General features: G+C 41.0%; 2 protein-coding genes and 1 long non-coding RNA gene across 7 annotated transcripts in view; 2 read left to right on the plus strand and 1 right to left on the minus strand.

The window, feature by feature from the left end:
* CRIP1 (cysteine rich protein 1) overlaps positions 1-27,547 on the plus strand; it is a 311,632-nt gene that overhangs the window by 212,435 nt on the left and 71,650 nt on the right. The gene's annotated exons all lie outside the window — the stretch shown is intronic.
* The window catches only part of CRIP2 (cysteine rich protein 2), a 258,552-nt gene that overhangs the window by 212,435 nt on the left and 18,570 nt on the right, over positions 1-27,547 (plus strand). Inside the window, exon 2 of one of the 4 annotated variants that reach the window (XM_069103885.1) lies at positions 24,311-24,410. In XM_069103885.1, coding sequence (XP_068959986.1) covers positions 24,368-24,410 — 43 coding nt within the window. In that variant the 5' untranslated portion in view covers positions 24,311-24,367. Of the gene's footprint in view, positions 1-24,138; positions 24,411-27,547 lie in introns of those variants that run through there. The other 3 variants (XM_069103884.1, XM_069103887.1, XM_069103886.1) reach the window with 3 other exon arrangements.
* On the minus strand, positions 16,696-27,406 carry LOC138173793 (uncharacterized). Its single transcript, XR_011171533.1, has 2 exons — positions 24,771-27,406; positions 16,696-17,185 (listed from the first exon to the last, which is right to left on the minus strand). It is a non-coding gene; the product is annotated as an uncharacterized lncRNA (long non-coding RNA).

Below are 27,547 nucleotides of genomic sequence, written 5' to 3' on the forward strand. Positions count from 1 at the left end.
CAGCTTTTGGTTTACAGCCCAATCTCTATTCTGATAATGAATCTTGTTACCCTGTCCATAAACTTGAATTTTTTACTTTGAATTGGACCGTCACTGAAAAGTTCCAAGATTGCAGTAATAAGGAGCAAAACTGCAAAGACGTACCGTTAAGAATACATTGACATATCTTGACAAGTTTCAGGTTGAATGCTGCTTGACAGAACGGGGAAGCAATATTGACCAATTATTTTAGCACACACTGTAGGCCTGGTAAGACTAATGTGGATGCAGATGCTTTGTTCAGAATGCCATAGAACATTAGGGCTGTGATAAGGCTGCAAGAGTAGTTATATCAGGGTATAATAAGTGTGGCTGAGAACTTGAGACTCACCAGAGAACATGCTAAATGCATGAATCTTGATTGAACCAGTTTTCCTTACCACAGTAGTTTTTGGATGACTGGCAGCAAGAACAGATGGTTGACGAAGGAATAAGACAAGTAATAGAAACCAAAAAGCATAATTACCCATCACATCTTAAGGCCCTAACAGCTGGAGGCAAATTACTGTCGAAGCAATGGCAGAAGTTGAAGCTGTACAATGAAATGCTATATTGGACAGTGACTAATTCCACACATGGAAGAAGCAGCTGATGCTACCCAGCTGTCCATTCATTCCTCTCTAGGCTGCACTCCAGTCAGTCTCTGTCAAGCCCTGGAAACCTCTTCATCCTGGAAGCTCACTCCAGCTGTGAAATTCACCTATATCATCCCCACCCCTGACCCCTTTTCAGATTCCTCCTATGTGTTCTCTGAAAACAGGGACTGTCTTTCTCTTTGGCTTTGTATTACTAGTGCATAAAATAGTTTCTAATACATGGTAAGTGCTTAATAAATGCTTATTGACTGTCTCATTATTGACCCAAAGCATGCTTTACATCATCATGTAATATGATGAACATATAGGTCAAGAAAAGACCCTAGATCAGGTAAGAGAAATAATTTACTGGCCAAAGATAGCTTCAGTTATCACCAAGAAGAGTGAAACTTGTGCCATGTGTCTACAAAGAGGAACGTTACCAACTCATGTTGCATATTTGGAAAATATAAGCAAGTTTTTGGAACTTGACTGTATTAATTTTTTATCTCTGGAAGGAGAAAGTAAACGTATGAATCATATTTTCATAGTTACTCACAAGCATACCCAAACAAGAAAGTATCTACTATTAAGGGAAAAGTATTTTTCCTATTTCATCTTCTCCAACAGGTTGCTGCCTCTATCATTTCCACTCATTTATTCTTGTCTCTCCTCATCTGATTGGCTGCTTTCCCATTGTCTGCAAATATGACTATGTCTCCCCTCAAACTACCTCCATCCATGTCCACTAGCTACTGTATCATATCTTTCCTCCCATTGGTGGCTAAACTCCTTGAGAAGACCATCTATAATAGGTACCATAACTTCCTTTCCTCTAACTTTCTTCTTAAATTGCAATTTGGTCTGACTTCATCATTCAACCTAAACTGCTCTCTCCCAAGTTACCAATGATCTCTCAGTTACCAAATCTAATGACTTTTTCTTAATCATTCTCTTCTACTTCTCTGCAGCCTTGGACACCATCGATCACTTTTGATAATTTTATCTCTAGGTTTTCATGACTGCTTTCTCCTTTGCCTTTCAGATCACTCCTTAGTAACTTTGTTGGATCTTCTAGAGAATACACACTAACCTGCGGGAGAGGGAAGGGCAAAGTTCTGTCCTCTTTTCTTCCTCTATACTACTTCCCTTGGTGATCAAACAGTTCCCATGAATTCAACCATGATCTCCATGCAAATGATTCTTAGATTTATTTATCCAGTCCTGTCCTAATCTCCAATCTCTTCACTCCAACTGCTTATTGTATAAAAACTTTCCCTTCCTAATTTCCCTTATTACAGTCTAACATACCAGCATTCTCACAGTCACCAAGTCTTGAAACCTAGATGTCATTTTCAACTCCTCACTTGCACCATCCACTCTGTTGCCAAAGCCTTCATAAACATCTCTCATATATGCCCCTTTTTTCTCTTGTAACTCTGCCGCTACCCTGGACTATTGTAATGGCTAGCTGGTTAGTCTCTCCTTACTCTAGTCTATTCTCTACTCAGCTCTCAAATGATCTTCCTAAAGCAGCTGCCCCCTTCCTCAAACATCAGTGACTTCCTGTCGCCTCCAGGATCACACATAAAATCCTCTGTTTGGCATTCATCATAACCTTCCCCCTTCCCCCTTCCCAGTCTTCTTACACTTTATACCCCACCTCTCCCAATGTACTCTGGGATACAGTGACATTGGCCTCCTTGCTATTCGTCAAACAATACACTCCATCTCTTGACTCTGGGCCTTCTCATTGTCCCCCATGTCTGAAATTCTCATCCTATGCCTCCAGGCATCCCTGACTTCCTTGCAGTACATCTTAGCTAAAGCCCCACTTCTCCAAGAACCCTTAATCTTAATGCTTTCTCTGAGATTATCTGTAATTTGTCCTGTATATGTCTTGTTTGTATGTTGTCTCACTTATTAGATTGTGAGCTCCCTAAGAACTGGAATTGTTTTCAACCTTTGTATCCCCAGTGCTTAGCACAGTCCTTGGTACATTAAAAGTGCTTAATAAAATCAAGTTGACTTAATTTAACTTTTTTAGTGTTTGAATTCTCTGCATGGATCTCCTCACACCAACACAGAGACTTCAAGAGCAATCTACTTAGGACCATGTTGGCCTTGACAGATATTAAAACCTCTAAGAATACAGCTTTCCATCCTCAAGGAGACCCAAAGCCTGAACATTTTAACTGCACATTGTTACGTCTGTTGGGAACTTTGAGACCTGAAATAAATTTCAGAGGAGTCAGCATAAATCTTTTCTAGTGTATGCACACAACTCTACCAGAAATTATGCTACAGGCTTTATACTATACTTTCTCATAATTGAATGAGAACTACTACCTATTAACTTGTGTTTTGATACTTCAAGTATACAAATTGAAATCGCTCAAACTCAGCACATCTCTTAGTTGAAGAAGCTGAGAAGATCCCTACCAACTAGCCTCAGCTCTTCCTCAGAAGAGCTATGACAAAAACAAAAGACATTATGATTCTAAAGTATGGTTTTAAGATCTTCAGTGAGGAGACAGTTCTCTTGAGAAGTCTTGGCATTCAAGAGACTCACAAATTAACTGATTGATGAAAAGCTAACTCATACAAAGTTACTGAAAGTGTGCAACTTCAGAGCTGCTAATGGCTCATAAAATACAGACTAAACACACGAAACACAAACAACCTGTCCCTGCTGCCAGGCAGATGTAGATTAAAAAGTCTACATTGATCCTGATAGCAAGCTCATGCCAACTCCCAGCTTGGATTTAGAAGCAAAGCAATGTCAGGAAATTAAACTAATCAGACCAATGCAGTCACTAGGCTAAGTTACAATATTACAAGATAGTTACTATTAACTATTGAAGATAGTTACATATGTCTCTAAGTAATATTAGAGACTGTGTCCATATATATGAAATATGCCTTGTATGTAATTGCATATGTTGCTAAATGTGTTAATTGCTACACATTTCATTAAGCTTGTTTATTTTATTATATTGTCTTTATTGTTATAATGTATTTATTGTTATTGTGTTACATTTTGTCATATTTGTTATTAATAAGTTGTCTTACTATATTGTGTGATTAAGCTTATTTCTTATTTTATTATATTTATTTGGCTGTTATGTTCCTACTATGGCAATTTCTGCTCATTTTTTGCATTTATGCTAATGCTTATAGTTAAATTCTATTTTTAAATAGAATTATTGATAGTGTAATTGTAGTTTACTAGCTTTGCCTTGTAGCTAACCTTGTGTTGCTTTATGATTGCTTACTGAGTACTACAGATCTGCATTTGTTTATGAATACTACATGTATTCAAAATATCCCCTGCAGGTACCTTAGGCATTTTGTCATTGCAATGTCCTGTCAGGTATTGCTCTCTATAATGCAGGGTCTACTGCATGTACTATTAATGTACTTTTTATTTTGGCTACAATGGTACTATAGGTTGGCTACCTTGGATGCCAGGAAAATCACCCTTGTTTTAAAATGCTAATACTTATTTTATGCTGTATAGTTACAGATTTCAAGCTTGCCCTGATTGATTTTTGCAAGGGAGTGCAAAAAGTTTCAGCCCAGGGGAGAAGAAATGCGACTTGGGGCTAAAACATAAGCATTTGTATGAGACTCTCCTCAATGGGGAAAAAAGGATTACTCCATGTTTTATTCCTGCAAAAGCTTGTAGGAGAAAACTTCTGGCTTCTAGAAAGGACACATATTACTGCAGGCTCTTTTCAGGGAAATACCCCTGGAGAAAGAGAATTTGGGAAGCAGTAAAGTAGAAGGCTGTCCAGCTGTATCAGAGGTTGTGCAGCCCCCCAGTATTACGGAGAAGATTGCCATCTCTTCTCCAGCCATGGGAGTAGGGTCACTAGCCCAGCCTAGCCATAATCCCTGTTATCAGCTCACCCTCATTCCTCCCCCCTCTCTCCAAAGATAACTATCTGGAATTCCCTTGACCCATTCTTTTTTTCTCTATCATAATGCACCTGAGGCCATGAAGGGCCAAATGTCAAACAAACCTCCAGCAGTGCCTGCCTCAACTCCGTGAGAGTTCTCCCCCATCCCTGCCATCTTTCTGGAGAATCCTCTAAACATCAAAGCCCTGGGCCAGAACATCTCCATTTCTCTCTCTCTCTCTCTCTCTCTCTCTCTCTCTCCCTCTCTCTCTCTCTCTCCCTCCCTCCCCCCCCCCCCCCCCCCATCTGAGTCTAACTTCACCTTTCTCTGAAAAATAAAAACTAGAATAGGAAGATGGAAAGACTAAGGTCTTGCAAGATACAACCAGGGAATAGAGGGCTCTGTCTCCACTGAGCAACCTTCTGATGGGGAAAAGTGGAGAATAGCTGAAAACATGACATGAACCTTAACTAATCCCCTGAGCTTTAGAGTAGGGTATAAAATTGTGCTAAAATTCCCGCTTATTTCTATGGGGCTTCATACATATTCTTAAGTCATTTATGACTTTCCACAAAACCAGTAACTTTTCTGAAGTTAGAACCTGATCTCCTATTTAGACCTGCAGATTCCCCAAGACAAGTGAACAAGAGTGATCTGGGTAATGCTTCCCTATGTCTGGCTCTGGTCCCATTCTACTTTCCCCCAACACTGGTTTATGGGAAGGTTTCTCTATCCATTTTTATCTTTCCATTGCCCAACCCATTTTATCCTAATGGAGTGCTACTTAGAATAGCTTAATGCCATCCTTACATTCCCCACTAGCATTGTGCCCCTCTCCTAGAGCCTGCCTTTCCCACTATTACTTCCTACCTATTCCCTCTATGCTAGAGGGGAACCGACTAATCTCTTTGGAGTGCAGGACTCTTTCCTGTCCAACAACCACATCAGACCAAAGTGGGTTGTATTGCATCTTTGTTGAAACTGGATCTGGGAACCCATGTCACATTCTTCATTAGGGTTGTACAGGATCAGCTGTAATATCATGTGGGATCCTGAGGCCTTCCAGCACCATAGGTGAGATTTCCCCACCTAGCCTTAAACCTTCCCATGTCAGAATTCTGGAGTCTTTTTACCAATAGAACTTGGTGTTTTGAGATCTACAGTTTCTCCTAAGGACACACTAACCCCTCCTCTCCACACTAACCCCTCCTCTCCCAATAGAATCTAGGTAGCCAGATGGCTCCAAGGGCCAGAATTCCTAATTAAAGCTGTGGCAGAACCAGAATCATAGATAGACTATAGCTGGAAGGAACCTCAGTGACCATCTAGTCTGGTGAGGGGAGAAGGGAGGCAATAAGCATTTATTAAGGCCTGCTGTATGCCATACCAGGCTAACCACTTTAGAAGTATCTCATTTGATCCTCACAACAACCTTGAAAAGTAGGGGCTATTATTATCCTCATTTTATAGTTGAGGAAACTTAGGCAGACAGTTAAGTGACTTACCCAGGGTCACAAAGATAGTAAATGTCTAAGACTAGATTTTAACTCAGGCCTTCCTGACTTCAGGCTCAGCACTCTGCCACCTACCTGTCTTAATTTAGGGATGTTTAGCCTGGAGTCCACAGACACCAAAAGGGGCATGTGGTAGATTTCAAGGGGCCTATGAATTTTAATAGGAAAAAAATACGTCTTCTTTTTCATTAATCTCTAACTGAAACTTAGCATCCTTCATTTATGAATGTAAGCAACTAACCACAGTAGTGTTAGGCTTCATCAGACCACCAAAAGGGTGACACAAAAAAATGTTAAAAACTCCTGACCTGGTCTAACCTATACCTGAAACAAATCTCCATTACAAGTGCTCATGAATTCTTTTTTTTAGATCTCCAAAGGCAAGGAACTTGCTGTTTCCTAAGGCAACCCATTCTGCTTCTGGATAGTTATAATCATTCATCAGAAGAAAAAACAGAGGAAGGAAAATTGCAGTTAAGACCTGAGGCTTCCCCAGGGCTGTCTCATTTCTATTAAAGCTTGGCCTCCTTCTCTCCTTGTGCTCTCCCTTGTATTATAATAGCACTTTGAGGTTTGGACATGGCAACACTTAGAATGTCATTGGTTACTGGATACTTTGGTTACAGTCAGTTGGGTGATACAGAAAAACTATGGGCAGTACCTAATTCCCTTCCAACAGAAAGGAGAAAAAGTCTCTGGATTTGTGCTAAAGCTGGAGGAGTTGCTTCAGAGGATCACAGAATGGTACCTGTAGAGCTCATGGACCATACTAGCTTGACTCAAGTGCTCATTACTCATGATGTCTGCTTTGACTGGGTGAGGCAGTTTCTGAAGCTAAGATGCAACAAGGCATGGATCAATTCTCTGCTGCTTGTGCTAATTTTGGTCTAACAATTTTAACACCAACAAAGAACAGGTGCTCCAGCCATCACTACACCATTCACATGTGGAACTATCAGTTACAGCAAATGGAGAAGTTTTGAATGCCATAGATAAGTTCAATTGCCTTGGTAGTATACTTTCCAGGGATGTACACATTGATAATGAAGTTGACACATGTATTGCCAGAGTTAGCTTAGTATTTGGAAGGCTCTGAAGGAAAGTATGGAAGAGGAGAGGTGTGTTGACCTCACTGTTGTATGCCTGTGAAACCTAGACAGTATACCAGTGCCATGACAGAAACGGAATCACTTCCATTTGAATTCTCTTCGGAAAATTCTGAAGATCATGATGTCTGCTTTGACTGGGTGAGGCAGTTTCTGAAGCTGAGATGCAACAAAGCATGGATCAATTCTCTGCTGCTTGTGCTAATTTTGGCAGGATAAGGGAACAGACACTGAAGTCCTTACTTGACTACACTGCAAGTATTTAAATTCTGCTTCAGAGAGTGCAACTCCAGTGGGCTGGCCATGTTGCTGGGAATGCAAAAAGACCATCTTATGGAGAACTCACACAAGGCAAGTGCTCATATGGTGGTCAGAAGAAGCGATACAAGGACATTCTCTAGGTCTCTCTTACAAACTTTTTGAATTGATTGTGTGACATGGGAGACACTGGCACAGGACCGCTCAGAATGGCGTGCCCACACTAGAGAAGGTGCTGTGTTCTATGAGCAAAGCAGAATTGAAACAGCTCAAAGGAAACACAGGATTAGCAAATTCAGAGTATCCACCCCAATTGTTTGCATGGATTATTTGTGCCAAGCCTGTGGTAGAGCATTCCAAGCTCATGTTGGTTTGATTCTAGCAGAATGATGTCCTTTTGGTCCCCTAAGAGAATGAAGGACAACAACCAACTCATGACATCTTGATATTAATGCACCTAGTGAGTAACAAGAGCATTCCCCCACCCCAGCTGCTCCGATTTGCTATTCAGGTGAGTACTGAGGTAGAAGAGAAATTTATGGACAAGGGAAAGTATGCTGAAACAATAAAAAAAAAAATAGCCTCTCAGGGTCCCAAGACAGCTCCTCCAGGGTGTAGTCCCTGGAAAGTGAAAGAGAACAATTCAGTTGATCAGATCACACTAAAGAATCTAAGAGACAGCATGCTGAAAGATGAAACCATGCACAGACCCAGTCCTCCCAGAGGGGCCAGAGGTCTAGGCAACCTGCTTAGGTTGCATAATCAAAATATCAGAGTCTGACTGGATATGGAGGTGTGAGAGTGAGGAGTTGAGGATGACACTTAAGTTGGGAGTCTGGGTCACTGTCAAGATGGTGGTCCCCAGGACAACAGAATATTAAGAAGATTGGAGGATTTAGGGGATAAGAAAATGAATTCTGTTTTGAACTTGTTGAGTTTAAGATGCTTTTCATGCATCAAGCTTGAAATTTCTAGTAGGCAGATGAAGATGTGAGACCGAAGATTAAGAAAAAGGTTAGGGCTGGATAAATGGATCTGAAAATCTCCTACCTAGAAAGATGATTGAATCTGTGGAAGCTGATGAGCTTATGAAATGAAATATTATGGAAGAAGGAGAGAAGAGGGCCCAGGACAAAGTCCTGGGAAACAGTCACCGTTGGCAGTCATCAGATGAAGATCCATCAAAGAAGACTGAGAAAGACCTATCAAATAGGCAGAAGAACTAGGAGAAAGCAATGTTTGAAAAAACCTAGTTGTTCACAAGTGTCAAAGGCTGTAGAGAGGTCAAGATGATGAAGATTAAAGATAGAAGAATAAGGCAGGAAATTACCTGGCTCTCCCAAATCTATCCAAAATAATTTAAAATACTACCTCAAAGTAAACTTTAGAGCAGAAGAAATAATTAAAAGCTGAATTAAAATAGTAGTCCAGCCTAAAAAACTTGAGAGGACATTAAGAAAGACCTCACCTCCTGGAGTGGTGGTCTGGCCCTACTTAATTGCAGATACCTCCAAGGAATCAACAAACAAGCCCTGGGGGTAGCTGTGTGGAACCTTAGCTTCAGGAACTTTTACCCCATCCACAGTGTGGGTGGGAGTCAGCTGATCAGGGGAAGATTGCAGAAGATTCCACTGGTACTAGGTACAACCCTAGGTACACTAACCAGACACAGACCCAGGCTGTGGCTGTGGACAAAGAAGAGCAAGTATACACTGCTGAGTGTGATCACCTAGGGGTGGTGCCTTCCAAATGTAATCACTTCCTGGAGAACAGAGTCACTGGTTTGGGTTCCAGGGAAGAGGGGTGAGTTGAAAGTTGCAGCTGAGGGAGGGACCAAAGGGAATTGGAGCATTTTGGGTGACAGTGTTCCTGGAGGCACTGGTCATGACTGAAGGGTAGCAAGGAGTATGTGAGGTCAGGCCCCCAGATAGAACTCAGAAAACAGGGAGGAACAAGGTGGCAGCAAAGAAGCAGGAAAACTCTGTGACCTCCCCCCATAAGCACCTCAACTACCTATAAAATATGACTCTAAACAAATTTTAGAGCTACAGAACCCACAAAGTAACAGAGAGAAATAAATCTCTTGCTGAAGGCAGCCAGTCAGGCCTACAGGAAGGGTCCATTGCGGCACGCTGGGAGCCAAGCCCAGTCCTGCAAGAGCCTGCCATTTTAGCCCGAGGGCAGCCCCAACCAGCAGTGGCAGGAGCAAATTTTGAGAGAATGTATGACCAGCAGCTGTGGCAGTTTCCAGAATTATCAACCTATAAATTCCAAAGACAAAGTAAAAGGTCAGTGTGGAACTCTGTTGGAACTGGGGGGGTTGAAGCACAGTCTGACCCCTGCCCCCAGAGTGAGAAGCAAAGTGGTGGAGGTGTGGCAGCCGTGAAGCTGTGGCCACATGGCTGCTTCAGATCTCCTGGCCTGAAGATCATAGGGGGAACAAGTGACCATTCAGAGGGTAATCACACTTGCTTTAACCTGCTTGGATCTGGATTGCTGTCTTGGGTGGAGGTCCTGGAGTGTGTGACCAGTGAGCCAGAGAAGCTTCTGGGGGCTGTAGAGAGGGCACCCAACTAATAGCTCTGGCAGCTGCGAAAATCCCAGCAATTTGGGACAAAGCCCTCCTCTCTGGAAGTAGAGTTCTACTGTGGCAAAAATATCAAAAGTCAAGTAATTGAGTGGCAACATGAGCAAGCAAAGGAAGCAAAGCAAGCACAGCAATCAAAACTTAGATTCCTTTTTTGGGGATCAAAGCACGGAATGGGAGAAAGACAACAAAGTAAGAACTCCTGCACCAAAAGCTTCCAAGAAAAATATGAACTGGATACAGGCCATGAAGAAGTTCAAAAAGGATTTTGAAAATCAAGTAAGAGGAGTGAAGGAAAAATTGGGAAGAGAAATGAGAATGATGCAAGAAAATCATGAAAAGTCAGTCAACAACCTGACTGAAGAAAATAATACCTTAAAAAATAGACTAACTCAAATGGCAAGAGAGGCCCAAAAAGTCAATGAAGAGAAGAATGCCTTAAAAAGCCAAATTTGCCAGATGGAAAAATAATTACAAAAGCTCACTGAAGAGAATAATTCCTTCAGAATTAGATTGGAGCAAATGGAAGCTAATGACTTTATGAGAAATCAAGATATTATTAAACAGATCCAAACAAATGAAAAAAATAGAAGGTAATGTGAAATATCTCATTGGAAAAACCACTGACCTGGAAAAAATTCAGGAAAGACAATTTTAAAATTATTGGGCTACCTGAAAGACATAATCAAAAAAGGAACCTAGAAATCATCCTTCAAGAAATTCTCAAGGAAAATTGCCCTGATGTTTTAGAACCAGAGGGCAAAATAGAAATTGAAAGAAATCACAGATCACCTCTTGAAAAAAGATCCCAAAAAGAAAAATCCTAGGAATATCATAGCAAGGTTCCAGAGTTTCCAGATCAAGGAGAAAATATTACAAGCAGCCAAGAAGAAACAATTTGAACATTGTGGAAACACAATCAGGATAACACAAGATCTATGCTAAGTGTCTGAGCCCGGATTCGATCCCCAGGTCATCCAAACACTGGGGCCAGTGCTCTTACTTGCTGAGCCACATGGCTGCCCCTGAGCAATTGGGGTTAAGTAACTTGCTCAAGGTTACACGGCCAGGTGTTTCTGGGTGGGTGCTAAGTGTCTGAGCCCGGATTTGATCCCCAGGTCATCCCGACTCTGGGGCCGGTGCTTACTCGCTGTGCTACCTGGCCGCCCCTGTAACTCAAAATCTTGTGGAAATGAATGTTGTAAACTAAAAATAAATATAAAATTAAAAAAAGAACTCACAAAACAACAGCACAAAACACCTGAAGCCTGAGATATTATCTCCCACACCTCAGAATTAGATCCCAACTCAAACATAAAGTTAACAGCCAAAAATTAAGCTGCTAAAAAAAAGAGCAAAAGAGAAAGAACCTGAACATAAATAACTACTATGGTGATAAAGAAGATCAGGGTTAAACTCAGAAGAAGACAGTGAAATCAGAACAGTTACTTCTAAAGTTTCAAAGACAAATGTAAAATGGTCACAACCCCAAAAAGTGTTCTTGGAAGAGTTTTAAAATAAATGTAAAAACCTAATCATTCTGGAGAATTTGAGGAAATATTAGGGAAAAAAATAAGAATGCAAGAAAATCATGAAAAGAAAGTCAACCAATCGAAAAAAGAGGTCCAAAAAATTTATGGAAGAAAATAACTCCTTAAAAATTAGAATTGGGTAATGGATGCTTGCCCTTTCTCTTTTTGTTTTGTTTTGTTCCTTCTTTCTCATTGTTCATTCCATTGGTTATAATCCTTCTTTATAACTTGATTCATGTTTAATGTGAAGGTATTTGTAGAACCTATATCAGACTGCATGAGGCCATGGGGAGGTGAGGGGGGAGAAGAGGGAGAGGGAGAAAATTTCAAACTCAAAAGCTTATGGAACTGAATGTTGTAAACTAAAAGTAAATAAATAATTTTTTAAAAATATTAGAATTAGGCAAGGGGAAACTAATGACTTCATAAGACACTAAGAAATAAAAGAAAAGAAAAAATAGAAGAAAATGTAATATATCTTATTACAAAAACAACTGACCTAGAAAACAGATCAAAACAAGAGGCAATATAAGAATTGGTGAACTATCTGAAAGTTATGATTTAAAAAAAAAAGCCTAGACACTGTATTTCAAGGAATTATTAAGGAAAATTGCCCTGAAGTTTTAGAACTAGAGGATAAAACAGAAATTGAAAAAAATCCACCTGAAAGATTCCAAGGAAAAAACTCACCAGAACATTATAGCTAAGTTTCAAAGCTCCCACATAAAGGAGAAAATACTACAAGCAAATAGAAAGAAACAATTTAAATACCATGAAACTACAGTCAAGATTTAAACACAAGATTTAGGTGTTTCTTCCTTAAAAGAAGAAGGGGCAAAAGGATTCTGGGAAGATGGTGGAGTAGGTGGGAAAATTCCAAGCTCTTGAAATTTTCCCCCACAAAAGAGATGAAATAGCACCTCAGGATGAATATGGAGTGGTAAGAAAAAATAAACATAGGGGGCAGAACAGGGGTCCTCCTGGTACAATAGAAGTAGATATGAAGAACAGTCCTAGGATGAGGTTTTGTCCCTGTGAAGAGTAAATACCTCCAAGTAGGTCGTAGGTCTGCTAAAACAACAGGCAGCAAGCCCTGGGCTTAGCTGGGTTGGGAGGTTGCCTCAGCCCCAGCCACAGAAATTTTTACTCCTGGGACAGTGAGGGGTGGTGGGCATCTCAGTCAGGGAAGATTGAGGGAACCTCTGCTGATAAGGAATACCAGATCCAGCTGTTCTGTGGAGACTCGGTAGAAGTGTGAAGGAACCAACATACAACCAGGCAGTGCAGAAGCAGTGGGGCAGGGAAGCTGCTGGCATGCCTACAGGAGGCTGGAGGTCTTGATTCCAGTTCCAGGTCATAGGGGAGAATTGAAGAAACATTTGAGGCCATAGGCACCATCTCTCATACACCAGGACTAGAGGTGACGATAAAAACTAAGCTACTACAATTTTTAAAAAATGCACAGGCAAAGGAGAAAGAATCCAACCATAGAAAGTTACTATGGGAATAGAGAAGCCTATGGTTCATCTTCAAAGGAGGATACTGAAGCAAAAAAACCCTCTTATACCCCAAGGAGTAACATCAAATGATCATTTGCTTAAAAGGAATTCATAGAAGAAGTTTTAAAAGACTTTGAAATCAAAAGAGATTGAACAAAACTAAAAAAAAAAAAAAAAGAACAATCCAAGAAAAACAAGAAGATTACAAAAAGAAAGTCAACCAATTAGAAAGGGAGATCAAGAATTTGAAGGAAAAAAATGACTCTTTGAAAATCAGAATTGGGCACGGGGAAGCCAGTGAAGTTAAAAGAGATCAAGAAATAATAAAAACAAAATATAAAGAATGAACAAATAGAAGAGAATGTGAAACATCTCATAAGAAAAACAATTGATCTAGAAATCAGACCAAGAAGGGAACATAAGAATAATTGAACTAACTGAAAGCTAAGACCAAAAAAGAATTTTGATAGGATAATACAAAAAACAATAAAGAAAATTGTCCTGAATCAGTAGCACAAGAGGGGAAAGTAAAAATAGAAAAAATCCACTGATCAAAACCTGAAGGAGATCATATGAGGAAAACACATAGGAATATTGCAGTCAAATTCTGAAACCCCCAGCTCAAGGATAAAATATCATGAGCAACAATAAAAAAAAATTAAATATGGTGGTGCCACAATTAGAATCATTCAAGACAGCAGCAGCGACACTAAAAGACTGCAGGTCTTGGAATACTATGTATCAAAGAACAAAAGAACTGGGGTTCCAGCCAGAAATATCATACCTAGCAAAGATGAGCACAATCCTGAATTTAAAAAAAAATGGACATTTAATAAACTGTCAGACTTTCAGGACTTTGTTAAAAAAAAAAACCTGCACTTAATAGAAGATTTGACATACAAGAGCCATGAGAAATATAAGGTACATATCAAAGACTAATTACAGAGGGCTTAATAAGGACAGACTGTTTACTTTTTATGTATGTAAAACATAAAACATTTGTCTAAGATTGTTATTAGTAGTTGGGTAGTTCATAAGAAAGATTGGGGTAGACCTGAGTATGATATAATTATAAAAAGTAAAACAGTTTAGGAATAGCTAAAGAGAGTAATTATTTTATACAAATGAGGTGTGAAAGGAAGAACCAATATGGAGAAATTAGATGGGGAGGAGAGCTATTAGTTATGAAAACCTACTTTCATTGAGAACAAATTCAAGAGGGAACAATACATATATATCTAGAAGAGTATAAAAGTCTTCTAAATTCAGAAAGAAATAAAATACTAAAGGGATAGGGAAGGGGGAGAGGATAAGGGAGGGATATCTAGAGGGGAGGGTGAGGGAATATGTCAAAGCGGGGTAGAAAAGGGTGTTTAGATTTATGGGAATTGGAGGATAAAGGAGGGATCCTTGGAGTAGGGTAGGGTAAGTAATAGGAGGGTAAGATAGTGGGTAGAAATAAAGTAGAAGAGTAAGGAGGGATAGGAAATAAGAGATATGTACAAACACAAAAACAAAGATCAGAAGTAGAATTTGTTAGGGAAAGTATATGTCTGTGTGTGTGTGTGTGTGTGTGTATGTGTATCTATGTATCTCTATATAAATGTATCTGTGTTTAATTGTTGCCTTTTCAAGGACAGGGGAAGAGGGGGAAAAACAAAGTAAAGAGTGCACAGCAGAGAACAAAAGTAACAAGAAAGCAAAGAAAAGATAGACAGCTCTCAACACGAGATGAAGTATTTATTATATAGGCTTTCTTGAAATGGAAATTTATTGCTATATATTTTGAAACCTCTCTTATGTTCTGCTGTGCACATGACATTCTTTTTTATTTTCTTATTTTGTATTTAAGTTTCAATATTTAAGTTAATGATATGTTTTTTTTCTTACTGTGTATTAAGTTTCAGTAATAAAAAAAGAAATAAAAAAGAACAAAAGGCATGGAGTATGGGATTCCAAAGAGCAAAGAAGCTGGTTTGCAATTAATAATAACTTCCCAAGCAAAGCTGAGTGTAATCTGCTTGAGAAAAAATGGATATTTAATGAATTAAAGGACTTTCAGGTATTCTTGAGGAAAAGACCAGAACTGGAAAGAAAATTTTACCTACAAGAATCTGGAGAAACACAAGAAGGTAAACATGAAAGACCAATTATAAGGAATTTAATAAGGGTCATGTTGTTTATTTCTTATATAGAAAAATATTATCTCTAGCACTTATAAATGTTATAATTACTAGGGTGCATACATTGATAGAAGGTTTGGGGTTAAGTTGAGTATTATGGGATGATCCTAAAAAATAAAATTGAGTAGGGAGAGGTAAAATGAAGCAATTATCTCATAGAAATGAGGTATGAATGGAAGAACTGTTACAATAGAGGGCAGGAGGAGTGGAGGGCTAATAGTAATAGAACCTAATTCTCAACAGAACTGGATTAAAGATGGAATAACACACACATGTGTGTATATGTTTACATCTATCTACCCATAAATAATAAGAGACCATGGCAAAACATAATCAAAATTAATTGAAAGCTAAATAGCCTAACATTAAAGAATGAGTGGATTAAAGATCAAGTTATAGAAACAATAAAACATACCAAAACCTATGGGATGAAGCAAAAACAGTAATCAGAGGATAATTTATATCTCTACATGTTTACACCAGTAAAACAGAGAAAGAGCAGACCAATGAATTAGGTAAACAACTTTTAAAAACTAGAAAAAGAAAAAATTTTAAATCCCTAACTAAATATCAAACTGGAAATTCTAAAAAGGTGAGATTTAAGGTGAGATTGGCTAGGTGACACAGTGAATAGAGCACTGGCCCTGGAGTCAGGAGGACCTGAGTTCAAATCCAACCTGAGACACTTAACACTCACTAGCTGTGTGACCTTGGGCAAGTCAATTAACCCCAATTGCCCTGCCTTCCCCACTCCAAAAAAAATAAAAGCAAAAAAATTGAATGTAAGAAAATCAATGAATTAATAAATAAAACTAGGAGTTGATTTTATGAAGAAAAAACCCAGTAAAACAGATAAATAATTGGTTAATATGATTTTTTAAAGAGAAAAATCAAATCACAGTGATCAAAATGAAAAGAATCAATATATCACTAATAATGAGGAGATCAGAGCAATTATTAGGAGTCATTTTGCCTAATTATATGCCAATAAATTTAACAATTTAAGTGAAATGGAAGAATATATACAAAAATATAAACTGTCTAGTTTAATGGAAGAGTGAACAGAATATCTAAATAAACTTATTTTAGAAAAAGAAATTGATCAGGCTATAAATGAGCTTCTTGAGGAAAAACCATCAGGACCAGATGAATTTACAACTGAATTCTACCAAACATTTAAAGATCACTATTAATTTCAATATTAAATAATTTGAAATAATAGGCAAAGAAAGGGTTCTACCAAACCCCTTTTATGAAACAAATATGGTGATGATACTTAAACCAGGAAGAGAAAAACAGAGAAAGAAAATTATAGACCAATTTCACTAATGAGTATGCATGCAAAAGTTCTAAATAAGATACTAGCTAGAAGACTACAATATTATATAACAAAGATTATACATTGCAGCCAAGTGAGATTTGTACCAGGATGTAAAGCCAAGCACAGACCTTCCAGAGGTCTGCTGCTGTGAACAGCTTTCAAGGTTCTGATTCCATAGTATAGTGAGCTCTTTATTTATTCAATAACAAATAAGAGCAAAACATTCATAGAAAATCAAGGTACAGCATTCCCAATGTTACAACTTATCATAGAAAATCAAAATATAGCATTCACCGTATCACAACTCAACAACATCATTAAAATGACCAAAGTGGTCACATGGTTTTAAACAAAGTACATTCATTTAGTCAATCAAAAAGTCCTTAATTCAATCACAAAGTACAAAAGTCAAAGTTCTCCACCCCTAGGTCACAGTAAATCATAATCTTCTTAGTCAGTACACAGTATCCAAGTAAAGTCTTATTTCAGCTTGACTCGAGGTTGGCGCTCAGCTTCCACAGTTCCTCTTCCATGGTCCCAGCTCCAATTGTCACCTGGGTTCAAAGGCAGGCAGCTCCCAGTTCCTTGTCCAGTTCTTCGTCCAGTTCCCATTCCATATTGAAGTTCACAGTGTCCAGTCTACCTCAGGTCCTTCACAGTTCCTGTTTCTGAGAAGACAAAGCTTGACAGAGCCACAGCAATATTTATACACATTGCCAGCAACATCATCAATTCACTATCTGCCTGTGAAATCAACTCAGACCCACCAACAAGGTCCAAAGGTCAGCACAAATCATCAGTAAAGTCCCAGGACCTCCAAAACCTTCCTCCAGGACTTCCATAAACATACAACCAGAAAATCCTCTTTCAGGGGTTCCAGTAAGATCCTAGGGCTTCTGTACAAAGTATCACAAACAAACATCAACACAGAGTAGATAAATAGAGTGCCAGGATACCACAAGTTTTCTTTTTGACTCTGCCACCAAAAGAGTCCTCTTCTCAGTTCTGCTGTCCTTAGCCTGGGCCTTTCCTTACACATGGTCATTAGCTCCTCTCCTTCCTGTTGCAGGAGTTCATGAGTTCTAGGGTTCACAAGTTGTGGGGTTCACACATTCTGTTTCTTAACAGATTTGATACAAAGCTCAACAGAAATTTGAACTGAAACAAGGTGTGAACTACTGTGCTTGCCATTACACAGGAATGCAGGGATGATTTAACTAAGGAAAACTATTATCATAATGGTTTATACAAAAGTAATAAAAAGTATATGATTATATCAATAGATGAAGAAAAAGCCTTTGACAAAATACAATACTCACTCTTATTAAAGGCTGTTGAAAGCATAGGTATAAATGAATTTTTCCTTAAAATGATAAGAAGTATCTACCTAAAACCATCAGTGAGCATTATTTGCAATGGGGATAAGCTAGAAGCCTTCCCAATAAGATCAGGAGTGAAACAAGGATGTGCATTATCACCAATATTATTCAATATTGCATAGAAATGCTAGCAATAGCAGTAAGAGAAGAAAAAGAAATTGAAGCAATAAGAAAAGACAATGTGATAATAAAACTAGCTCTTCTTGCAGATGATATGATACTTGACAAATCCTAGAAATTCAACTAGAAAGCTAGCTGAAACAATAATTTTAGCAAAGAAGCAAGATATAAAGTAAATCCACATAAATCATTAGCATTTCTATATATCACCAACAAAACCTGCAAGAAGAGGTAGTAAATAACCATAGATAGCATAAAATACTTAGAAGTATACCTGCCCAGGATAGACATGAATAAAATTATAAAACATTTTCATGCAAATAAAGCCAGATTTAAATAACTGGAGAAACATTAATTGTTCATGGGTAGGTGAAGCAAATATAAAAGCGATAATTCTATCTAAACTAATCTACTTATTCAATGTCATCCCAATTAAATTACCAAAAGTTATTTTTTTAAGCTAGATAAATAATAAAATTCATTTGGAAGAAAAAAGCTCAAGAATATAAAAATAATAAATGAAAAAAATGTGAAGATAGCAGTACCTGATTTTAAACTATATTATAAGGTGGTAATTATCAAAGCTATCTGGTACTGCTAAGAAATAGAAAGGTATATCAATGGAACAGAAGAGACAGACAATACACAGTAGTAAATGATTATAGTAAACTTGTGTTTGACAAATGTAAATATTTAATTTTTTTGGATAAGGATTTACTATTTGGTAAAAAATTGTCAGGAAAACTGGAAAACAGTCTGGCAGAAACTTGGTATAAACAATTATCTTATAAGATTTACCAAAATATAGTCAAAATGGAAACATGACCTAGATATAAATGGAGATATAAGAAAATTAGAAGAACATGGAACATATAACCTGTCAGATAGAAGAATTTAAGAATAAACAAGAGACAGAAAGCATTGTGAGATGCAAAGTGGATTTTGATTACATTAAAGAGTGTTTGTAAAAATAAAACGAATGTAGCCAAGATTAGAAGGAAAGCAGAAAATTGGAGGATAATTTTATAATTTCTCAGATAAAGGTATCATATGTCAAATATAGAGAGAGAACTTTGTCATATTTAAAAGAATATGAGTCATTCCCCAATTGATAAATGGTCAAATGGTAAGGAATAGTTTTTGGATGAAGAAATCAAAGGCATATATATATGAAAAAGTGCTCTAAAAGTTATTGATGAGGAAAATGCAAATTAAAACAACTTTGAGATATCTCACACCTATCAAGTTGACTAAAATGAATGCAGGGATATGGAAAAATTGGGACACTAATACAGCTGATGGACTATCATCTGATATATTTTGGTGAGCAATCTGGACTTATGCCCAAAGAGTTTTAAAACTGTGAATACCTTTTGACCCAGCAAAACCACTATTGGGTCTGTTTTCATGATCAGGGAAAAGGAAAAGAACCTCTATGTTCTCACATATTTATAGTTCTCTTTGTGGTAGCAAAGAATGGGAAATAGAAGGGAAGGCCATCAGTTGAGCAATAGTTAAAGAAGTAGTATATGATTGTGATGGAGTACTATTGTATTGTAAGAAATGATGTACAGATTGATTTTTAGAAAAAACATGGAAAGATTTGCATGACATAATGACGAATGAAATGAGTAGAATCAAGAAAATGTTGCATATTGTTGAAAGAATAACTGTGAAATACTAAGCTATTCTGAGTATTACAAATATTGCAATCAACTACAAAGGATCTAAGAAGGAAGATGCTATCTACCTTCAGAGAAAAAACTGATAAACAGATGTATATAAGCATAGTATGGTTTTACACACACACACACACACACACACACTGTGTGAAATGGCAGACTTTTCTGTTTCAGTGGGGAGAGAGGGAAGTAGACAATTTGAAACTTACAATATAGCAAAAAAAAAAGATTTTTAAAAGGATGAATTTTAAGAAAAGTCATTAGATTTGGCAACTGCAGCTATTCATAGCTTTAGAGAGAGCAGTTTCAATTGAATGATGAGGTTGGAAGCCAGATAGAAGAGAGCAGGAAGATAGTGAGAGGAATTAAAGCAGAACCACCTATTGAAGAGCGCCTTCTTAAGAAGTTTAGCCACAAAAGTGAGTAGAGATTTAGTGAACTTTTTTTTAAGGATAAGGAAGACATGGTGTGTTTGTAGGCAGTAGGGAAGCAGTCAGCAGGCTGAAATTGTAGGAAGAGATTGAAGATAGGTGAGAGAGTGACGATGATGGAAGGGTACCATCTGATGAAGATGGGAAGAAATGGGATCACAAGCAAAGGGTTGCCTTGGCAAGAAGCAAACCTCTTCATGTGAGATGGGGGTGAGGGAGGAGATAGTAGAAGACATCTGAATGCTATGAGGAGAGGAGAAGAGAAGAGGGAGCTTCCAGTAATTGGTCTCATTTTTTTTTCAGTGAAAAATGAGTCAAGGTTAGCTAAGAGGGAGAAGGGGAGAGTTATGATTTTTGATGAGGATACAAAAGCTTAGAAAAGCTGCAGTAGTGGGCGGCTAGGTGACGCAGTGAATAGAGCACCAGCCCTGGAGTCAGGACATGAGTTCAAATCCAACTTCAGACACTTAACACTTATTGGCCATGTGACCTTGGGCAAGTCACTTAACCCCAATTGCCCTGCCATCCCCCTCCAAAAAGCAAAAAAAAAAAAAAGCTGCAGTGGTGATATAGTGAAACAATTAGGGAAGTGGTCCAAAAGGATTTGTCTTGCTGCAGTGAGGGCTCCGTTGAAATTTTAACATAATTTGTAGTGAACCTAGTCAGTATAATTTTGTGGTTTTCTCCAATTTGATTCAATACTAGTGTAACAGGAGAGATTCCTTTTCCAAAGGATGGTAGAAGTAATCTACAGCTGGGGTTTGGTAGGATGAGACTGGTAACAGAATAAGGAAGCAAGGGACTTGAGAAAAGAGGATAGTGTAGAGTTGAACTGGTTCACCAAGGGAACAAGATGGGGAAAGGAGAGTGAAGTTAGTGTAGGGATGAAGGCCTGGGATAGAACTTTGGGGCTGGGAGAATTGGAGGTCCTGGTTAAAAGGAAAAACAGGGTTAGGGGTTGTCAGGCAGGTTGGAAGATGGAATGACAGCAGACTGCAGTCAGATAAAGGAATTTGAGATTTATGAACATGGAAGAACACTTGTGGGTGATGGCCATGTTAGAGTGTAGCTGAGATGAGGTGAAGAAGTAAGTCATAGAGAATGAGTAAATGAGGATCTGGGAAGTTAAGAATTTGAGGGAATATCAATATGTATGTTGAAGTCCCATAGTATAAGGGTGGGAAGTGGGGAAGGGAGACACATTGTGAACCAGGTATTGACTGAATTCACTGAAAAAGAGAAGAGAGTGTCCTGGAGATAGAGATAACAGTTGCCAGAATCTTGATGGGGCTATAAACATGGACTGAATGAACCTTAAAAAAGTAGTTCCTGAGTTATGGTGATAGAGGGAGTGTATGGAAGTGGCAAAGGGTAACAAGAAGTAGTCCTGCTCCTAACCAAGACCGAGGAGAAGGCAACACACACAAATGAAAGTGTGACCAAAGCAAGTTTCTTAATTATGTAGCAGGCATCCCAGAAGGAATGGTGGAAGGTTGATCTTAAATAGCATAAGACAACTTTATCTTTTCCTGAGAACAGGAATGAGAGAGGGTGGAGGGGGCTCTGTGTCTACAGTCATTCATCATCTTTGTAGGAGACCTGGGACTTCAGAGACCTGAGTAAGGGAGGATAAGAGACACAGTCCTGCCACCAAGTAGCTTGCTTGGAATGTGCTGCTTCTGTCCTCAAGAAACCCCTGATCAAAGATGGTAAATATACCCTGCTCCAGATGATACCTAGTCTGAGACAAAGGTGTGGGTTCTAGGTAGACACAAAGGTAGAGCTCAGAGCTGGCTTGAAATCAATAAGCATATAGTAATCATATCTATTCTCAGACTCTCCTGAAAATCTCTCCCTCAGTCTTGGTTCTCTATGGAACTCAATATGAAGGAAGCTACCTGGCAGGCTATGATGGTAGTCTGACCTGAGAGAGATCTAAATGGTGGGTTGTTTCCTAGTAGATAGTTGATGGAGAAGGGTGGAGGTCTTGCCAGTCACAAACAAAAATACTCAGAAGGTTTTTCCGTATTCACTGGGAGGTATAGGAGGATGGCTACCACTCTCCCCTCCCTGTTGGGTGTGTTTGTGGGATGGGACTTGGGCCCACTTTTCCCCAACCTTCCTCCAAGTAAAAGGAAAAGAAATGATTCTGTCTTATCTATTCTAGAGACATCATCCAGGCAGCATTTAAATCCCTGTGAGAACCTGGAATGGAAAACAGGACTTTAGTCAGATCCATCTTTGAATCCTTCCTCTCCCCTATGATATCCTCTTAGTCTTGGGTGCCCAAAGAAATAACAAGAAATAAACCTGACATAGTGGGAAAACCACTGGATATGGATATGGAATCAGAGGGCTTGAATCACTTACTGTGTGACCTCAGGCAAATCATTTAACTTTAAGGGATGCCTGCTACATAATTAAGAAACTTGCTTTGGTCACACTTTCATTTGTGTGTGTTGCCTTCTCCTCGATCTTGGTTAGGAGCAGGACTACTTCTTGTTACCCTTTGCCACTTCCATACACTCCCTCTATCACCATAACTCAGATTTTCCTATATGTTTAGGATGCTCTAACTCTAAATGCTCTTGTGATCCTTACTGGTGAAAGAGAAATATATTTTCCCCTAGTACAGGTTACACTCTCTCAAAGTATATCAGGTTCTTTAAAGGCCAACAATGGGTCAAGGTTACTAAGGCATTTGGAGCTGGTTGGCCTCAGGGACGAATTCCTAGCAAGTTCTTGGCTTTAGTTCTAAGTAATGGCGGGTTCCCCTCCAGCTCGCTCTGCCATGAAGGCTTGCCAAGATCCCATTTTGACTCTTGGCTTTTACATAGTCCTTACCAGCTTGCAACCACTGCACCCCAACCTGTTCTTTGTCACGTGATCTTGACCAAACTACTACTTTGGAGCGCCTACCCCGAGCTGGAACATTGTAGCCATTATGTTTTTATACTGTTGTTTTCTACTTCAGATGCCTCTGATTGCCACTCAAAGCAAACTCCATTTAGAGTCTGAGGCATCTTACCCTGACCCAGTGGTGTTCTCTGTCTCTGTCTCACTCCTCTCTTTGTACCTGGATCTCCACCTGACCTTGGTCAGTATCTGTAGCGTAATATTCTGATACATTCTGTAGTACTGTAAGCAAGCTTATTGATGAAGTTGGAAATCGTTCCCTCTACCCTAGGCCCTCCTTGTCCTCTAAACCTTACAAACTTTTTCTCTCATTCCTATCCCGTGAGTCTTTTAAGTACATACCGCCAGGAGGGTGGGGTGGTCTGAGGCCGAGAGACGGTGCGGTGGGTGGGTGGGGGTGGATAGGGGAGACGAGAGAGAGAAGAGAGAGACACAGGAGGAAGAGAGGGAGAGAGGAGGGAGGGGGAGAGACAGAGAGAGAGTCAGTCTTGTCTGTGTGTGGCGCCGCCGCCCAAACCCAGTCGGGGGAGGCGAGCCTCTACTTCCATGGCTCGGTCTCCATAGAAACCCTGAGCAACAAAAGAAAACGGAGCCTGGGTGTTGGGGCCTGGGGCAGCTTCAGAGGCTCAGCCTGAGCTCCGGTCTCCCCTCACCCCAAGGGAAGAAGAGCTTCGACCCCCTCCCTAGGATCGCGTGCGTCCGACTGAGTCTCTGTGACCTTGTCTTAGTTCACCTGTTCAGCGCCGAGATTCAGTGGACTTGGACAATCCGGGCGTTTCCACTCCACGTGCCGTTGAGGCGCGGAGGGAAGGCAGTAGTGGATTGTTTCGGTAGCCCAGGCTAGCTTATTCTCTCAACTCTCCTCAGTCCCCGACACCCCCACCCCCGCATACTCCCATCCGCTGGGATGGGACTCTGGCTGCCCCCCGCTTCTCCTCCCCCATCCCCGCCTCCTCCGCCCCTTGCTTCCTTAGCCGGCCCCCCTCCCCCGTTTCCATCAGCCACAATTTGGGTGGGGCTGAGCCCCTCCCTAGTCTCCGGATTACGTCACTAGATTCCTGAGGCCCGGGGCTAGGGTTAAGGGAGACTGGGAGTAGTATCCAACCCCGAATTCCCTCTCCCCTCCCCCGACTGGGTTTCTCCCATTCCACCCCACCAGCCCCGGGTCTCCGGGAGGGGGAGAGGGGGTAGTGGAGAAAAGCATCCGCTTCCAGTCGTTCCCGGGAAGGGGCGGGGCGGAGCGCTGGGCGGGGCGGGAGGAGCCTAGGGTGGGAACGTGGGAGCTAGGGCTGCCGGCGAACGGAGGGATCCTGCCCTGGACCATGGCTTCCAAGTGCCCCAAGTGCGACAAAACCGTGTACTTCGGTGAGTCCTCCTCGCCCCTCTTCCCCAAGGGCAGCCACCGAAAGACCCCGAGAGCCCACGCGCTAGCTAGCGTTCCTTCTCCCAGGTCCCCGAGCTCCGCGGGCGGGGACCCAGTCCCTGGAGGGAGAGGAGGAGGGCCCCAAGCTTGGAGACTGGGGACCCTACGTCCCCAACCTTGAGAGGGGTAGGCGCCACCCCTGCTTCTCAACGGAGGGTCTAGGAGGGTAGCTGCTTGCTCCTCTCCATCACACACTTGTCCAGCCCAGGTGTGGTTTCGAAAGATTAGTCTCTTGGGACAGGGCCTCCACCTCCGGCGCAGTACATCTAGGGGAGTCTGTGTCTCCTAGGACCCTGACTCACCCTATGACTCCCATGGCCAGCTGCGCTGTACGATCTGTGTAGATGTGGTCCCAGGAAATCGGGATCAGGATCAGCTGGGAGCTTGTGAGGGCGGGCATTCCTGGGTCTTGACTCTCCCACCCTCACCCCCTGCAGCGGTTGGAACCCCTAAGGCGTGGGGGCCAGCCGGTTTTCCTGTCCAGAGCTGTGCCGCCTCTGGCCGGGTGGCTGTCTTTTCAGCCAAATCCTGGATCAGCTCCTTTAATTCCCGAACCTGAGAACGTGTTTTTGAGAACCTGGGGAGGCCTTTATTCACAGACAGCCCCACCCATCGATTCCTGTGGCTCCAAAGCACTCCTGGATTATCCACCTCCTACTGCCTCAGGCCCAGCGTCCTCGTACTTCAATTCCTGGCTGGGTCTCTGCCTCAGACCTTGTTCACCTTAGCCCAGAGGCCGCAGCCCAGCACTTTCTTCTCTTCTTTCCTTCCAGTTTTTAGAATTTTACTCACTTGAGGGTAGAGACAGAAAACACCCGTAGATAGGTGCAGAGGTCAGTCACCTTGTCTCACAGGTATCAGTGGAGCATACCTGAATCTGAAAGGGTTCAGGGGAATCTTCATTGGAACCACTTCGCCCTTTCCTGCTACCACTACCCAAACACATACTTAATATACTTCATCTCTCTCATAAATGTGGTCAAATACCTGGACAGCGGGAGCATACCACTTTTCTCTAGTGTCACTTTTCCTCCCTTAATTGCCCCTTCCTGGTATCCCATTGCTGCCCTCCCCAGTGGACACAGGCACTTAGACTTAGCCAGGGTAGCACCATCTGCTTCAGAAAAGGCATACCTGATTAATCTGAAATAGTCTTCCATCCCTCCCCTATCCCCAATAAGGTTGGAGAGAGTACTTGACTGGGTTCTCTCCTCCCTCCCCTAACCAGTTGGGTCAGGTTTTCAACCTTCTCTGTTTAAAGGCACACCTAGGTGCTTGGGCAGGAGAGGAGGGGCTGGGGCAGGAGTGGGGAACCTTTGGTGTCAAGGCCACCTGTTGCCCTCTAGGTCCTCAAGTGCAGCCCTTTGACTGAATCCAAACTTCACAGAAGAAATCCCCTTAATTAAAGGATTTTTTTCTGTAAAACTTGGGCTTTGTCAAAAGGCTGCACCCAAGGACTAGGGTGGGAGAAGAGACCTTTAGAGGATGGTGAAACATTGTTCTGTGTGGATGGACTGTGTACTGTGGGATCTGGCCCTGAAGCAGGAGGACCTGTGAATCAGTTGGGAGGAGGGGCTTGTCAAGCCTAGAGCATGCCAGGGTTGGAGGAATGGAACTCCCTTTGGTGGGAGGTAGATGGCTGTATGTTGGCATGGGAGTGGGAAAAAACCAGAGAGAGAAGAGGGCAGCAACTGCCAAAACGTCCAGTTGCTTCCTCTGGATTCCTGACAGAATAAAGGTCTGATCCCATATGTCTGATGAGGGTGGGAGGATGTGTGTGTGTTTGTGTGTTGGAGGTTGGTTAATGGGTTAATGGTGATAGTAACCACAGTGTAGGGGAGAAGTGGTGTAGATTTATATATGGTGTCTGTTCTCCAAGCTTTTGGGTCTTTTTGACTGGTTCCATCCAAGCCCTGCCAGGATCATCTTTGTGCCATTAAGTGATTGTAAGACCTGATTTCAGCTTAGACCTTAGGAGCCCAGCCAGAAACCAACTTTCCTTGGACCCTTTCTCTGGCCTGGGTCTCATCTTGCTTCATCTTCTATTCCAATACAGACAGGCTGGTACATGACATATTGCTTACAAACTTCACTGGACAGAGTGGAGATTAGGCTGCTGCCTCTTACCTAGAGAGTGGGAAAGACAGGGATAAGGAGATAGTATACTTGAGTTCTAGTCCTAGTTCTGTAGGCCTGAACTTTCTCATTGGTCAGAGAATAATATTAGCATTGCCAGCCTCAAAGGGGATATTGGCAACCTTAAACAGGTATGGAAATGTGATTTATTATTCTGATAGCTTGAGTGCTCTTTGAATACTCACAAATAAGGATTGTATTATATAATAAGACCACCACCCTTCTTTACCTTTTACCCATTCAGGGTTAGCAGTACTAAACAATCCTTTTCAGGCACCAATCTTGGAATGTTTTCCCCTTGCTTCCTATCTGAATTCCTTGATGATCCTGCCCTCTTCCTTTTTCCTGATTGCTTATTTTCACACTCCAACATTCATTCAATTTGGTTGTTTGCTGTCTCTAATAGGCCTCCCTTACAGAGATACACGGATATCCTTCCTCTCCCCCTACTCTTACACAAAAGGACCCTTTAAGGAACTCTTTTTTGGGGGAGAAATCAGAACATCTCTTCCCAAGACGGGGGAAGATAAAGAGGGAGGGGAAGATAAAGAGGGAGCCAATCAGCATTTCTGGGAATTGACCCAGTGTGGCAGAAGCCATAGACTCTTTGTGGAAGTCAGACTCCTCTCTCCCTTCCATACCAGTTCTGAGTGGTCCTCTTTGTTGACAGTCCCTGACACTCTCCAGTTCCCTCTCTGTGAGGACCTTGGAATTTCAGGACAATGAGAGTCATAAGTATTATGGGTATTGAGAAAGAAATTGAACCAAGAGATGAGGCTGTAGGACAGTGGCTTGGAGCTTTCTGGAGGGGTGAGTCCAGAAGCTATTCCCTTAGCACCCTTGGACTTGACCAACTATCTGGGGATAAGAAATAGGTCCCAATCCCAGTTCCTTTCCCACTCATCAGTTCCTCTCCCTTCCCTCTCTCATCTCTGCCAGCCCT

The sequence above is a fragment of the Petaurus breviceps genome, unplaced genomic scaffold (assembly GCF_028583685.1).
Source record: "Petaurus breviceps papuanus isolate PSGF00001 unplaced genomic scaffold, PetGlider_PUasm1.0 64, whole genome shotgun sequence".
NCBI classification, from domain to species: domain Eukaryota; kingdom Metazoa; phylum Chordata; class Mammalia; order Diprotodontia; family Petauridae; genus Petaurus; species Petaurus breviceps.